The 17,329-nt window shown below is 40.5% G+C and overlaps 1 protein-coding gene across 3 annotated transcripts in view; it reads right to left on the bottom strand.

Moving 5' to 3' along the window:
* LOC148540508 (stimulated by retinoic acid gene 6 protein-like) overlaps positions 1-16,540 on the bottom strand; it is a 110,506-nt gene extending 93,966 nt beyond the window's left edge. For all 3 annotated transcript variants that reach the window (XR_015869553.1, XM_088444096.1, XM_088444101.1), the window contains exons 1-4: positions 16,468-16,540; positions 7,920-8,016; positions 5,795-5,892; positions 2,598-2,737 (exon numbers count right to left, since the gene is read on the bottom strand). Coding sequence is in view for 2 of the 3 variants with exons in the window: in XM_088444096.1 (XP_088300222.1) it covers positions 2,598-2,737; positions 5,795-5,892; positions 7,920-8,016; positions 16,468-16,493 (361 nt within the window). In the remaining variant the exon portion in view is untranslated. The remainder of the gene's footprint in view (positions 1-2,597; positions 2,738-5,794; positions 5,893-7,919; positions 8,017-16,467) is intronic.
* Positions 16,541-17,329: the final 789 nt, after the last annotated feature.

Genomic DNA, 17,329 nt, shown 5'->3' with positions numbered 1-17,329 from the left:
TAATAAAACATACATGCACACACACATGCACACTCACACTTTTATTGGGGTGGCCTAGCCGTCTGGGGTAATGCTTTGGCTTGGGGACATGGTGAAAGGGTTCCCCTGGCTGTGGCACTAGAGCCCAGTGCTGGTTGCGTTAAATACAGGGGACCCCTACGTCTTTTGTCCCCTGTATTTTGGCAACCAGGGCTGGTTCTGAATAGCCTGGTGCTGGTTGTGCTTAATACAGGGGATCCCTTTGTAGTTTGTTCCCTGCATTTAGCACAACCAGTACTGGGCCTCCAAAGCCCGGTGCTGGTTGTTCTTTTGCGGGGGAGCCATGCTGTTTTGTTTTTTCTATTTGTACACCGGTTTTAATTTTTTTTTTAAACACAGAAGCACAGGCGGATCTCACTGATCCCGGGCGTGCTTCTGTGTTTATTTTTTACACACAGATGCATGTATCACGGATCTCCCTGATCTGTGCATGTATCTGTATAAGTTGAGATGTGAAACTCGAACTGAAAAAGGTGTTCTATTTGAGATCTCTTTGTGTTCTTTTTTGTAGCTTTTGTGGCCGATTTGCACTATATTTCAGCTGTTAAAACAAATACGAATCCTTAGTATATTTCCAGGTCCTATTGATGTCTATGGAAAAAGGATGCAGAGTTGGACCGATGGCCTATGTGTCCAAAAACACATTACTGTCCGAGTTACAGGTAATGTTGGCAGAGTTTTAGACATCGAATGGCTCAAAGTCGGCAGAGTTTAGCCTGTGGTAAATTCAGAATATTTATTTAACGGCTGAATTTGCCTCATTCGATGTCAGTCGAGCTTAGTAAATTTCCCTATTATTATAGTCTCAATTATGTGTGAAGTGATAATTTGATTAAATTAAAACATCAATTTTATTAATGTACTCATTAAATTATAAAGTGCAAAAGTTGTACGGTTAAAATACAGTAACTATAGTATCAATTCTGTTTTAGAGAGTCAAAAGATGAAATTCAATAGCAGAAATAATTGGGCACATGTATTTACTAGTAATCCTCGTTTATTAGATTAAAAAAAAAAAATATTTGAAAGAATTACCAACAGTCACAAGCAGATAGCGGTGTTGTGTTTGTAGATGTATCATGCAAGCTCATACAAGGTATCTGGATTTACTGCACATAAAACCCAATTTTGTGCATAACTGCCATATTCAGGCTGCTCAGTAATATAGCTCAATCATAGGTTCTATTCACATAAATTCCAATATCGACCAAAACTCATTTTTTGGCCTGTAACATCTGTACAATTTTTTCTTCCTTTTAGCAGGGTTCTTATTACTATTGTGTTTGTGTCTCCATGTTGAATAAATATAACTCCCAACTGTCTCGCTTCTGGCAGGGTAGACCCAGTTTTAAGGGGCTGTCTGGCAGACATTGAGCCTGATTGAGAAGTGTATGCTAGTGCATGCACGGATACAATGTCTTTCAGATTGGCAGCTGTGGTAATATGCAAATGCTAGTCTCAGCCTTCCTCCTCAGCAATTGCCAGCAGTGGAATTTGCAAGCCCTGAGACACTGACTTTCATTGTTCATGGACAGTGGAAATCTGCCGCTGTTTTCAAACACTCCACCATCGGAACACCATTGCAATGAACATCGACAACTACGATGCCCTATGGCTGCACAGTGCGCCTGATTCAGATATGTACGCTATAGCAATCGCAACTGCGATCCCATATGCAGCTGCTGTGTGAAAATATGCTAATGCTGTAGCTGCCTGGGAACTGAGACAGTGGAGTTTTCTGTGTACTTGATTGCAATAGTACGCTGAGACACACCCCAAAAAACAGGCACGACACGCCTGCGTTTTTGTCGCCACTCTCCATAACCACCCCCAAACGGTCCCAGAATGTCTATCACTTTGCAAAGAAATCCTCACTGCGAGTGGCATGGCTATGGCACCTTGGCTCATGCTCAGTGCGGCCGAGACTCATGTACAATTGGCCACTAATCACTGAACTGCGTAAATGTCAGCATTGCATCCACATTTGAATCAGGCTCCATGTCTTCTTCTGAACTTTCTCTGCCTGCAGCTGTGGTGACAGCACTCCCATAACACGCCCAGGAGACAGACTTTTTTTGTGTTCCCTGCAGGCCACCTCCCAGTCACCACCCAGGAATGCACATGTCTGTTTGCTGCCATCTGAAATGAGAGCGATCACGTACACAACAGCGATGTGTGCGTACACTCAGTGGCGTCTCTTGTCTTTTTGCACATGCAAAGTAACAACAAATCACTCCATTGTGCAAACATTGACACTGCGCCCACCAGGAATCAGGCCCATTGTCTTGACTGCTCAGGACTGTTAGGAGCTATGGGGTAAATGTACTAAACAGCGCTTACAAATTCTGCTGCTTTTCGCCAGGCTTAAGCAGGACATTTTAAATGCCAGTAAACGTGCTGGGGTCATGGTCTTGATTCCAACTAGGGCTCTGTAGCATAGGTATGTTCTCCCTGTGTTTGCAAGGGTTTTCTGTAGGTGCATCTACCAGTTATTATGTCTAGGACTTGAAAAGCTGCTTGTAGCATAAGTAGTTATATATTAGAATAAATATACTTGCCTGTGGCCCAGGCTGGAGCTTTGAAGTTGAAGTAATTTGAATACTTGTTAAAGAACAACAGAAATACTGTAGTAGCTGTCGCTCCACATGCAGCCCCATAAGACCATCTGTTTGAGTAACTGCTTATGAAGTTCACCGGCCTGAAAAACATACAGCACATAGAACAAGGTTGTTCTTTGACAATATGCACTGGACTTTATGTATAACAATGAAGTATACAATACAAACATACATTCTTCATTCATGTTGGCCTGCAGAACTTTTCAGATTGCAAGTAAATTGATTTTTAGGTCTGCCTGGATCTATAAACTTTTTCATTCCCTGAATTTTTGTGTCTTTTTCAGCAAAACGTTTGCTTGGAGGCGGATCTCAAAGGTGCACATAGAAAGGCATTATAAAGTAAAATATGTACAAAGCAGACATGCATACAATAAACTATCCACTTGAGGTGTACAATCCCAGTGTAATCATAAATTACAAGCTCCCAGTTATGTGTGATATAAGCGTGATTGCTGATGGGGCATGGATAGAGCAGTGGCAGGATCAAAGTGTCTGACTCCTGGGGCTGCTGCAACTGCACACAATTATTATGTGTTCAACACCTTGGGGTTCCAGGTTCTGAGTGCTGTGAAAGGCCATGGGTGAGCCGGTCAGTCTAATATAATATATCTTCTGCCTGGTTTGAGGGTGCCTGAGTTCTTCAGAGCATTGTGCTCCGGAATGGAAAGTTAAAGAACGATGACAGCCCAAAATCTGAGGCAGAAGTCTCAAAGTGCAGTGATATAGATCTAATATAAAAAATGGGCAACAGGTCATATTATAATTTAACAAGCAATGATGTAGCTTTATTTAAGTACAGTCTTTTGCCTTTTTCTTTTTCAGCCAATACAAATATACAGTACAACTAGTAGTTACCTATTCACCTCAAATGTTGCAGAGCCTCTGTTGACCAAGGAGCTGAGTCTTTCTTGTTGGAGTGGTATTTCTCATCTCCCAATCATATTTACGTCTGTTTGCCACTGGCTGCATTATTGTCCTATTAAGTAACATCTGTTATCAGCACTATTTGCAGCCATAACAGATGACTTAATGGGGCAATTTACTATTACAGTCATGTCCGGACAGCAGATCAGATAGACCCTCTCCAGCAATCCCTAAACCATGCAGAAACATCTGTTTGTGTATGATTTAAGGCTTATTAATTAGGTCCTTAGGACTTTTCTTTGCCTTTCACATATCAGCGTTTAGGGAACAGGCAAATGTAGCACAGAGGTTACGGGTTGCTTCCTCTTTGAGGAACCACTCACATTCTCATTCTGGGCTTGCCTGTAGGTAGGGGGTAATGTGCTTCTATACAGACCTCACACTACAGCTCTGCCACATGCTGCAGCTACACATCTGCTCCACTTGTGGTAATCTGCCTGTGCATTGAGTTGACATCTGTTTGTTGAGTTTGCTGATTTAATCAACAAGACTCTGATGTGGGAGGGAGACTGAGTTACTGTGAGTTAGGTTATGTAAAGGTATTTATAGGGTAAGAGATGAAGATACCCTGCCATGAAACCCTAGGCAAGTAGCGGTTACAACCAATATGAGTCAAACAAGCATAGTAAAAACACAATAATTTGGAAAACTGCCTTAATAGAAAGGGAGAACCATAGTGACATAGTCAGTGCTCTGACAAGACACGATGCAGCATGCAAAGGTGGCCCAAAATGTCATCCAATGCACCAGAAAAAAGAACAAGCAAATGTATTCATATTGTAATTCATATTGGGTGCAGACAAGTAGGCAATCTCAATAGTCTCTCAATGAGGTTGCAGCCTTCACAAATCCTATGGGCGGCAACATATACTTTTGAGCACAGTGGTCATGCGCCTACTTTTGCACAAGCAGAACAAGTCTGAGGGACCCACGAAAGTGATGCACACTGGGTGAAAGCAGGAAGAGAGTTGTCTCCTCCCAGCTTTTCTCCAGTGCCGGCTGATATAACGCCCTCTAGAGATGGAGTTATGTTTTAGAAAGAAGCTTTTTTTTTTAATGGAAATGATCTGTGCGCAGGTGTTGTAATCTGCCGAGTTGATAGGCACACACCAGTGGATGACCCAAATTATGAACAGCCCTTGTACAGTATTTAACCAGTGATTGTGGTTTACTCAGAAGTAGCAGGTACAGGCGTAATCACTGTTACATATACACGGTCAGGAGCGGAGTGTGGCTTCATACAGCTCACCAGCCAGGTAGCGGTGCAGAACACTGGAACAGCATTTGGAAGGTATTACCTTGTCTCACACAAGGTAAGTACAATAGGAGAAATCCATCTCCCAACATGTCACTCTACACAGTGGCAAGATGGCACAGTATTACATACAGTGGCCATCTTGGTACAGGGAAAGAAGCCTCCCTGAAGGGACACTAAGAGGGAGTCTGCGCAGTAGTGCACTCCTCTTTCAACATGTTTGTGCACATGCCCCATTGAAGCTTTTGGAGTCAGCACAGAGAAACAAAAAGGCAAAGATATCAGTGATTTCCCTGTACTTTTCGCTGTACTAAATATAGATAATAATAATTTATGCATTGTCCAGCTTAAATCCTGAGAAAAAGCCTTTCTTTTATATAGAACCATTAGCCCATCAGTAGCACTTCCGACACTACATCCTTATGTATAATGTTCAGTGTGGTACACTGCTAAGACAAATAGCACAAATACTCTTGGATTCAGGTAACAGTACAACCTTTATGGTGCCCATATTTTGCCTGCACTAGTGAACTTGCAATCAGCTAAAGAGCAATGTTTAATGAGGCTTTTGGACTGCTTGTCATCTATTTACACAGTGACTTTAATGATAGGAAGCTTGCCCAGCTCCTCTTCCTTCTATCCCCTAGCACATAGAATCAAGTACTGTAGGGGGACACTATTGTGTTACTATGAAAGCTCCTGATGTTTATTTGAGATAGCCACTGTAAGTTCATATGATCTATCTGAAACCATCATGGGCACATTGAGGCACTTGATACAGAGACAGAACCAAATAATTATAGCCGATTTACACTGCAAAAGTAAATTTGGGTAATTGTTTTGGGGTTTTTAGACTTTATTTGGACTGATCTAGATACTGTGCAACATGTGCACTTAATAATCCTGGAAGGACTCCTGCCTATCTGACTAAACCTGAAGAAGGGTAGGCAGTACTTACACAACTATGCCAAATCTCTTGGCCATTGGTAATTTGCCCACAGATTTTTGATGCTTTGCTCGCCGTTGGAGATAGGATAATAGAATCGTAATGAGAGCCTAAAAAAACCACAAGAATGATACAAAATCTGTTACATATGTCTCATGGTTTCAGTACATTTTTCTCATGTAGTGAACTTTATAACTGTACAATCGTTGCATTCATTTATTGAGCTTGGAACTTATCTTGTGAGTGCATTTCTTGTACTCATACTTTAAATATAGAATCAATGTAAATAGTATAAACAGCAAATAAACAATATACAGTACATCTGAAAGTAACAATTGTGTATTCAGAAGAGCAAGTGCTAGGATGTTAGAAATTAATAATGTACAGGTTCTCAAACTCGGTCCTCAGGACCCCAAACAGTGCATGTTTTCCAGGTCTCCTAACAGAATCACAAGTAAAATAATGACTGCACCTGTGGGTCTTTTAAAATGTGTCAGTGAGTAATGAGTGCACTTGTGCACCTGCTGGTGGTGATCTGGAAAACGTGACCTGTGTGGGGTCCTGAGGACCGAGTTTGATAACCACTGGAATAAGGTGTTTGGCAGACTACCTAGTGGTATGCTCTATCAGTATTTGTTGCATATTGGCAAGGTTGAATTAAGCTATGTAACGCCATGTTACATTAAGAGAAAATGGTCTGGATGTACTAAGCATCGCATCCATAATGTGGTACATCCCGCCTCTCATCGTGTACATACCACAGTTGATTATTGCGGTGTGTACTTAGAAATGCGATTTGCAACTCAAAGGACCACTCTCCCGATAAGAGCTGTCTTTTGCGATGCCCCCGGATAGAGGCACTTCCAGGTTTAACACCCAGAAGTCACTCTGCATGCGCAGAAGAACACTTGCGCCATTGGGGGTGATACAAGGGATCCAATTGGATCCCTCTCAGAGGGCGTCTCGAAAAGAAGCCAATAGGCTTCTATTTGATAATGCCATCTGAAGATGGCGTTATCCACCGGGATGCATTCCGGTGCTTAGTACATCTGAGATATACGGTAAAACCCCCAAATTGGCATTTTTGTTCTGCTGTTTTATTGGCATACTCTGTGTAAGGTGGTTGTATCTGTGTTAGTGCACTTGATTATAGAATTAAAACAGGTTGAGCAGTGTAACACTTGGTTATAGAATATCAGTAAATTATTAAACACAAATTTAGTGATGGTCTTCCTTCTTTTACCAATCAGATAATACTGAATCAAAGGTTTAAAATGTAAAACCATGTTCCAAATTTAAGACTTTGTAATTCAGAATCGTCTCAAATTAAAAATGGAGTACGACGCTTGAATACCTGTCTTACCAAAATTAACTTTTACCTGGCAAATCTAAATAATAATGTAAGAGATTGTGAGGGTCATTTACTAACATTACCATTAGATACAGATTTGTTTTAAACTGTAGCAACCAATCAGCAATTAGCTTGGTATTTGTTTACTTCAGTGGTTTTGCAAGGGAAAGTAATAAAGCTGAGAAGAATTAAGATTTGCCTTCAGCCCCCTGTTTGAGGGTAGATGTAAGGACTTAATCTGGCTCTGCATGTGGGGTTATATAGAGAGGTTAAAGATGCATGTGGGGGATCTAAATGTTATGAGAAGGTAAGTGTAGGAGTTTTTGTGGCAGCATGTTAAGGCAATTGGGATTTTTGAGGGAGAGTTATGGCAAGTGGGGGTTTGAGAGTATAAGGGTGCATTTTGTGGCAAATGTTAGTCTCAGGGCATATGGTGACATTTTGGAGCAAGTGAGTCTGAGTGGCATGTACATAATTGTGGAGCAAGTGAGAAGTTTGCAGGAGCATTTTGTGATGAATGGTGCCAAGGTCATTTTGGGGCTATATTTACATTCTGAAAATTTAGGGTAATGTGCAGCATTTAAAAAAAAAAAAAAATAGTAATAATTAGTTGCTCTAGTTTACTGCACATTTTCACGTAGTGTATAACTCTGATTTTTTTTACTGTACCCAGACAATATTCTAGCTCCCTCAGTGCTATGATATGTTTAAAGTGTAGTAAGAATGCTGAGTATATAGCAGATATGTATTTATAACATTGAAGAAAATAAATATTGCACCTCTTACCGCAGGGATAAGTGAATAATGAACAAAGAGGTCCATTCGCATAGATTTTATACAAGTGTCCTTCATCTGACCTCCGGTGTCATTGGTGGCGGTGAGACTTATAGAAAAAAAAATTGTATATATTAAACTTATTTGTTAATGAACTTGTAATAAATATATTGTTTGCATACAACAGAATAGATGGGTAAAAAATGCAATCGCATTACACCCAACAGTTGGTTAAAGAAAAACTGCTAAACCAATGATCATTTCAGTGAAAAATAGGAAAACAAATGTACCAGGATATCCATATTTAAGAATTACTTTGGGACATTTAAAGGAATACTACTACAAAGGCAGGTTCCCGCTAACCAGCTTCTAACAATCAGTCCTCATGATTCCATTTCATTTTGGGGTTTATTCTCCAAAATGACAGCAAATATACTATTGAAAAACAAACCATTGCATAGAAATCCAGGCTGACATTCTGTTTTCAGATATGGAGGCCGATTTCAGAAAAGGGTACAGATATTTTTGAATCACCCATATTTGTGGCAATTAAAATAAATCGCTTATTTCCTCAATTTATAAACAAAATATATCCCTGAGGCAGCTTCCCTGGAATAACTGTCTCACTGCAGTAAGAACTAACTTAATATTTTTAAATTATTGACCATTGAAAATTGTTGTATCAAATATTAAAGAATTTTTCATAAATTTTTCTTCATTTCCGTAGATGGCAATAACAGAAATGCAGCGGTGGGTTCAGTGACTAACCCTTAGAGCCAAAACCTAACATGGTAACTGACAACATTGTGACTGGATCCCAGCAGTGATTCCCAAACTCAGAGCCTGATTCAGAGCCTCTCGCTGCTGGCGAGCGCTCGCTCTGAATCAGGGAGTTTGTTTTTTTGTTTTGTTTTTCTTCAGGCCGCTCGCTAAGCTGTGGGTATCCACACACACTACAAAAGCAGCAGAATGAATGCTGAAGTGTTTCGGGCAATATTATATGCTCATATTCAGTCAAATGCTTCAGAACTCATTGGACGACGCTTCACAGTGCAGACGGACAATGACCCGAAGCATACTGCAAAAGCAACCAAAGAGTTTTTTAAGGCTAAAAAGTGGAATGTTATGCAATGGCCAAGTCAATCCCCTGACCTGAATCCAATTGAGCATGCATTTCACTTGATGAAGAACAAGCAGGAACTGAAGACATTTGCAGTAGAGACCTGGCAGAGCATCATCAGGGATGAAACCCAGCATCTGGTGATGTCTATGCGTTCCAGACTTCAGGCTGTAATTGCCTGCAAAGGATTTGCAACAAAGTATTAAAAAGTGAAAGTTAGATTTAGGATTGTTTAGTTTGTCCCATTACTTTTGGCCCCTTAAAAAGTGGGAGGCACATATAGAAACCGTTGTAATTCCTACACCGTTCACCTGATTTGGATGTAATTACCCTCAAATTAAATCTGAAAGTCTGCAGTTGAAGCACATCTTGTTTGTTTCATTTCAAAGCCATTGTGGTGGTGACTAGAGGCCAAAATATGAAAATTCTGTCAATGTCCCAATATTTATGCACCTGACTTATATAATTATACATGCACACACAGTATAACTGTGTATATTTATGTAGAGAATTTACCAGTGCCATGCAAAAGATCAATTCTATGCATCAATACATATTCTATGCATATTCATATTCAATGCTTTAATCCAAGGTGGACGAAACACGTTGGACCCTTTATACCCTGTCTCATTAACTATCTACTCTTTTTAATCAGATAAGCAGCTCCTTGTTTTGAATCTCTTTGTATTTTTTGTATCTACTATTTATTTAAGATTTTTTACATCTTACTATGTCTTATACTATGTGGATGGCTTTCTTCATGTTTTTACTTCATTAAATATAACTTTTTTTATCATTATTGTATTTCACTGTTTCATCGATGTTCTATCGTCTTACTATTTTTTAGGCACAGCACCTATATTTTAATCTCTATGTAACCTATTGCAGTATCACAATATTGTGTACTTTTTAATTTAAATTATTGCACGGCACTTTATCTATATAATAATCAACACGCTAAGTCGCTTTTTTAGTCAATTCCCTGTACCGACTATTTATGTATTTAGTATGATACCAGTACTAATTTATTACTGATTTAAGCTAACGCCCCTATATGTTGGGCAATTGTGGCGGTTGTATCATAGTGTATAATAGGTGTTATTTATAGTGACCCTATTGGTATAAACCTTATTGGCGCTTTTTGTCACCCATCTGTTATATATATATATATATATCTTTTTACTAATATGGGCCCCCACAAGTTTGTTGCCCAGGAGCACCCACAGACCTTAATCTGGCCCTGGAGAGAACAATAGACTGAAATGGGTCAAGCAGGGAGTGGGAAGAAAAGTAAGACGATGAGGCAGTTGTAGAGAATCGCTCAAGTAGTTTGGAGGCAAAGGGGAGGAGAGAGATTGAGCAGTCGAAAAAGTGTCAGGATAGAGGGTGGGTTTTTTCAGAATGGTGGAAACATGGGCATGCTTGAATGCAGATGGAACAGTGCCTAATGAGAGAGAGAGTTTGAAGAGATGGGCAAGATGAGAACAGGCAACAGGAAAGAGGGAGTGGAGGAGGCGGGAGAAGATAGGATCAAAAGGGGGAGGTGGAAGGGGGTGAGGACTGAATTAGGGCCATGACTTCATCTCCAGATACGGGGTGAAGAAAGTCAGAGTGGGTAATTAGATGGAGAAAATGGGGAGAGGCATGCTAGGAAAGAGGAGAATGGGATGATCTGGGCCTGGTGGGATGTGGGGCCAAATGTAATAGGGTGAGAGTTTAGAAACTGTGAGAGTTTTCTCACACTTGTTAAATTCGGCCAATGTAATAGAGTCACAAAGCAACAGAGAAAACTTGCATGTTTTTCAGACTCAAAAAACTCTCACAATATAAAATCTCATCCAGATGTTTTCCCATTTTGAAGATAAAACTCTGCCAATGTGACAGTTTACTGCTAAACTCTCATATTTTCTAAACTCTCACCCTATTACATTTGGCCCGTGATGTCCTGATGGATGGATTAAATTTTAGATGTGAAGTGGGTGGCGAAGTCAAGGGCAGAGAGTGAGGAGGGGAAGAGAGGGGAGGTGAGGAGAGTGGTTTATTAACCAGGTCGAACACAGGATGCAAGTCAACACAGGGTTAATGCAAAAATATAATTGCAACAGGTCCAGCCAGGAACAGGTTAACACAGGTAGTGTGCAATATATGTTGGTGCACAAACCTGTACATACACTCAGTGGTGGCAGTGGAATGTATGCAGAGCAGTGGTTGAGCTCCCAGAGGCAGTGGAGTCATTGGACTGCGGATGCTTGCTGACAGGGAGGCATCAAAGAGCAGACCTGATGACAGGGGCAGTACAAGGGGTACACAGATAAATCCATCAATAACTGCTGCCTGCAACCTGCTGATCACTGCAGTGATGCAGGCCTGTGGTTATAGATGGATCTATGTGGGGTCTAGGGCGCCACTGTCTCTTGTTTACAGGCACCACTGGCAGTTGATTCAATAAAGTTTTTTTATTATTGTGAGTCGCAGGCGGTGCCTGAAGATTTGGAATGTGAAAGGCAGAGGAGCTGCAGCGTGAAGAAGAACAGTCAGAAAACCAAGAAGAAGTATCTGTGAGCTTAAGCCATGGGCTGGAGCTGGAGAGACACTGTGATGTTGGCTGGAGCTGGAAAGACACTGTGGTGCTGGAGAGACAGAAGGGGGCTGGCTGGAGCTGGAGAGACATAAAGGGGATGACTTTAGCTGGAGAGACATTGGGGGGCTGGAGAGACAGAAGGGGGCTGGCTGTTGCTGGAGAGACACTGAGGAACTGGAGAGACACTGGGGGGCTGGAGCGACACTACAGCTCTGAAGCTGCAGAAACATGGGGAAATGAGGCTGGAGAGATGCAAGGGGAGATGAGGCTGAAGAGAACTGGGAAGTGGCTGGAGATTATCCACAACTGGCGGGATTACTTCGTTCATTATCTCCTCAGCTGTGCTACTGCGCATGCACAAGCCGGAGCCCTCAAGGGGGTGGGTGGGGCACCACCATCTATTTCACATCTGGGAACATGGCATGAATTTACACCCCTGATACAGTGACTAGTGGCGATGACACAGCGATATCTGCAGGCTCTATAGTGTCTGTAGGCACAGCTTCCCTCAGGAGTCAGGGACATGTCTGTCTCTAATGGAGGAGGGAGGAAGAAGACACGCAGACAAGCTGCACATGCGCAGTAGTGCATTAAGTTGGTGGTCTCGTTGCATCAGCACACCTCCTTCAATAAGAGAAGAAGTCCAAGGGACCCTGTAGCAAAGGAGACAGCACAGAGCACTCTCCTCAACAAATAATTCTCTAGGACCAGTGACACCACCAAGGTAGAGTAATTCAGTGTCTCATGCTGCAGTTACTTTGCAGTACATAATGAATTAATAGTCTTGGGGGGGAATTCAATTAGCCAAGGAATATACACCGCAGCTAATTGACTGCACTGTGTGGAGAATAGCTATTCATTTAATTAGCCTTTTCCATGTTAACCCATTGATTACATATAAAATGTAGATTCAATGGGTTTCCCTGCACATTTAAATGCAGAATCTGCATTTTAAGGCAGATATTTCCTTGCAGCTCCTGAGACTGCAAGGAAAAATTCTGCCTCTGATAATTAGCAAGTGGGGTTCCAGCAGCTAATGAATTGGGCAGTACGATCAACTTGACTTTGAGCACCACAAATAAGTTTTCTGATTTTATTCAATTCAATGCACTCATCAGTGTTCCACATAAAAGTAAAATTAAAATAATACAATTAGAAAACTTACTTATAACAATGTAAAATATGGGTTCAGCAATTTTTTAACTTCTAGTTATCAGTGTGTTATAAACTTCATTATCCCTGCTCAAGGACAAAGCAAAGAAATACCTGATTAAGGCATTCAGAAGCGCATTGAATCCTATTGGAGAAAAGTTCTATAGAAATAAATGTACTATTATTATTATTATTATTATTATTATTATTAGTTAGCACAATGCTTAGTTTGCAAATTGGAGTTTATAAGGGTTTTATGCTATTGAACATTTTATCTTTTTTATTTGCAAACTGTACTTTATTTAATACAATAGAAGGTTATTACAATAAATATTAGCAAAGAATATGTGATATGTTGTAATGTCTGATCGTGTAGCATTTTTTTGCAGTATCATACATGTTACAAAAAAATAGAAGTTACATGAAACATATATTAAAGTTCTGTGAATCATACATTTCAATTGTGTTGTGAATTTTTTTACAGACTGGCAAAAGACTAACAAACAAATATAACTAAACACAGTGGGTTTATGTATCAAGCAGTGAAAAGCATGGAGAAGTGGACCAGTTGCCCATAGCAACCAATCAGCTTCTACCTATTATTTTATAGACTGTACTTGAAAAATTCTACTTCAAAGCTAATTGGTTGCTATGGGCAACTTCCCCACTGGTCCACTTCGCCATGCTTTTCACTGCATGATATATAAACCCAGTGATCTCTATTTTAATAGCTGCTCGGGCTGCAGCGACCACAGTTTAGACTAGACATACCATGGATGAAAAACAAACAGTGTTCATCTTTACAGAAATAATAAATTAGAAGAGAGCACAACATGTGAGCTAGACAAATGTATCAAAGAATAGAGGTAGCGCAGAAGAGATGACTTGTCAGCCAACAGCTGTATTTTATCTCATGGGTCCTTTGCCAATGCATCCATGTGGTTGGAAACAGTTGTTGGATCCAAAGGCAGTAACTTTATACAGGATAGAAATGGTTTGAAATAGCTGTATAGTTCCCCTAAAATGCTGTGATTTCACCTGCCAATTTCTATTTTACCTTTCTGTCAAACTTTTTTATTTTAATGAATGCCTTATTACCTAATGGTGCATACACACGGTCAGATTTTTCTTCAGATCTGAACGATAACAATTTAAAAAATCGTTCAATCGTTCATATCTGAAGGAAAATCTGACATATCTGACATGCCTGAACGATGAACGATGCGTGTTCCCGATGGTCAGATAACGATATCTGACATCTGATGTGTTTGCAAACAGACGTGGACGATTCCATTCATTTTAATGCAGTCACAAATCGTTCAATCGTTCAAATCTTTGGTAAAATCGTTCAAATCGTTCATCTGACAGATCTGACAAATCTGACCGTGTGTATGCTCCAATACACTTGTTGTATATCCCTATGAAAGCAGCCTTCTTGGTGGGCTGAACTAAATACATAATAATGCTATCTATGAATTTGCGATGTACCATAGACATAGTAGTTACTATTTTCCCTTACATCTTTGGGCCTGATTCAGACCCACTCGCGAGCGGCTGTCCGCTCGCAAGTGGGTCGATGTTATGGACTGAGCATGCGCACGACGGAGGGAGCTCCGTCGTGCGCATGCGCCAGACGCGACGAGCGAAGGAAAGTCCTTCGCTCGTTGTGTCCGATCAAAGGGGGCTTGCTGTCAATGTTGATTGACAGCACGCCCCCTTTGGTAGGCGTTCCGGGGGCGTGCCTCTCTGACGGGGGCGTTCCCACGGTAACGCCTCCCGTCAAAAGCCGGCCCACTGACATCACTTGTGATGTCAGTGGGGGTGATTTTGGCTCTGATAGAGCCAAAATCACTCCGGAGCTTGCGGTTGAAAACCTCAACCGCAGGCTCCGGCTCGCAATTTCGATGGTCGCGATGGTCACGACCATCGCGGCCATCAAAATGCACGCTCGTATAGCCTGTGGGTGGTGACCCACAGCTATACGAGCGTCCAGGAGGACACTCCATTTTCATGGAGCCCGGCCCTCATTCAGAGCGTGCGCTCTGCTCAGAGCGTACGGCTCTGAATGAGGGCCTTTGTCTTTACAAATATTTGAAAAAAGTTTACTTAATTGAAATAACTTATTAGATTACCCTATTTATTTTTAAAACTACTAGCTTGCATCCTATATATGTATAATTTGTGAGCACCCCATGGGAAACATGCACACTCATTTCATACACGCACACCTTACTTATTGCACAAGAGGGCATGGCGCAGGAAATGGTCATCGACCTACAATTTATACACAGAACATAGTATGATGGGCTTTTAACGCAGGATATTGGTAGTAAAGAAGGTAATTATCTTTACAAAAGATTTTATGTGGGGGGAAGGAACAGGTTTACAACAACAGCAAAACCAACTCAGAGTTGACATAAAATGTTTTTATGGCTGCGAGTGTCTAGGAAAATATTTTAGCTTTTATTATCATGGCAATCTATGTTAACCCTTTTAATGCTGTATAGGTTGAGTAAACTTGAGTCATTTTGAAACAAACTTGATACATTCATGTTTATATAATCAATATAAAGTTTGAAAATTGTCGGAATGAGTGGAAATAAACCAAGGGCCATTGTGCGCACTTATCATTCCAAGTATATTAATATAACCAAGACGCAATATTTAAATTATTTTGCAATAAACTGTGCTTTCAAATATGTAGGAAATCATAACCCTAAACTTTCAAATTCATACTTGCACCACAGAGAAAGATTGGAGAAATTCTGGCTCCAGTACAGTCTGGGTCCCAGACTATGTACCCAAATATGTTACTAAAATCCAACATTGCTGCAAATATTGAAGGTCCTCAGCACTAGGAAAAGGCATATACCCGAAAGCCAGTCTGAGATGGTCCTTTGTCCAGTGCTGATCATATTGCTATAATTGTAATTGCTCATTCTGAAGCACCTATCATAGAAGACTTCTGTAAATGATGTTTGCCCAGTTCTGCCTGAGTTTAGAAATCTGATCCACACAGAAATCTAGCTCCATGTCTGAAGATACAAAGTATTCATTTTCTTTTCCTTAAGTGATATTTTATTAATTTTAATGCTTGAATACTTGTGAATCAATACAATGTACTATTCACTATAGCCCCCTTTTATCTGAGTTTTTATTTTAACTTAGTTTTTTCAATTATTTTGTGAATTTCCTCCATTTTTCAGTCCTCAGGGATAACAACAGGGATATATTTTCTGAAACAAGATATTTTATTTGCAATAACAGGACATATGAGATGTGGTCACCATGTGTTCTTTGGATAACGACTCACATAAAGGGCTTAGAGAGTGAAAGTGTCAGGTATTTCGAAAAAAAAAAGTAATAAGCAGTTAAAGTTAAAAGAATATTAGTAGCCAATTGTATGTCACTTTCCCAGCTGGTCGTTAATTGGCACTTGTTTTATCCTTCATATATAAATGACACGGCTTTGTATGCTGAACACAAGAGAGGGATCATCCATGACTGGCAAGAAGAACACATAGAACACTGCTCAGACTGCAGACCCCATGGTAGTGGGTATACAGCCTTCTCTGAATGGCAAACAATATAATTTAATGCATTTAAGTATATAACAACTGCAAGTTTTCCTCATATGTTAATTTTAAAGATCATTAACCACACTTGAATGTATATTTAAAATAATGACGTACAAATACTCTACTCACGATTTATAGGTGGTAACAAGTTCCATAGTGTCGCTGCTGCTGCTGCTGCTGCTGCAATGGGTCACAAGGTGTGACTGCAATCTGCTCCTAGCCAATATGAAAACCAAAGGACAAAGAATGTGTTATCAGCAGCGAACCAATGACAACATTTCCAGAATGACTGACTAAAGGCACTGGGGACAGATTTACTAAAAGTGACACCCATGTGTGCTTTGTGCATTCAAGTGAAAATTGTATAGAAATGAGACATAAATGTCCTATATAGATGTAATCTCAAGATAAAATCTAGAATTCTAAATATACAAACATCAGCAGATGGAAGAAGTCAGGAGCTGCTGTGTGTACTGCATATGGGTGCTAGCAAAAATGTGCAACAAGCCCATGGTTAGGGTGCCCAAACTGTAGTTAGGGTGCCCCCAACCAGGACTTTAGATGGATTTAGCTGTTTTACAGGGCTTAACCCGGTCTAATTGGTTGCGATGACTGCGATAATTAATGGGTACCCAAAACAATTGAATTGCAATACTGGGTCCCCATTAATTATCGTTGCCCACAAAACAATTGCATCACCCCCTAAGAGTCTTGTTAGGTCTGCACATGTTCATTAGACTGTAATAACCATATACATGACATTGATTCATTTTATACTCAGTAAAAGAAAAAATACACTCTACAGCATAATCCAGCTCAGGATCAGAATCAGGTTACTACCTAATATTTAGATAATTTATATACATGCCGTTAGGTATACAGTGGTTAACGTGTGACTGCAATTGATGCTGCTCATTTCTCAGGGTTTTGACTATGTACCTGATTCAGAGCCGGACGCAATTAGCGCTCGCTCGTCCAGAAAATAGGGGTG

The sequence above is a fragment of the Taudactylus pleione genome, unplaced genomic scaffold (genome assembly GCF_031769625.1).
Source record: "Taudactylus pleione unplaced genomic scaffold, aTauple2 ptg000019l, whole genome shotgun sequence".
Lineage (NCBI taxonomy): Eukaryota > Metazoa > Chordata > Amphibia > Anura > Myobatrachidae > Taudactylus > Taudactylus pleione.
Note: the sequence above shows the minus strand (reverse complement) of the source record. Positions and strands in the feature narration are given on the sequence as shown.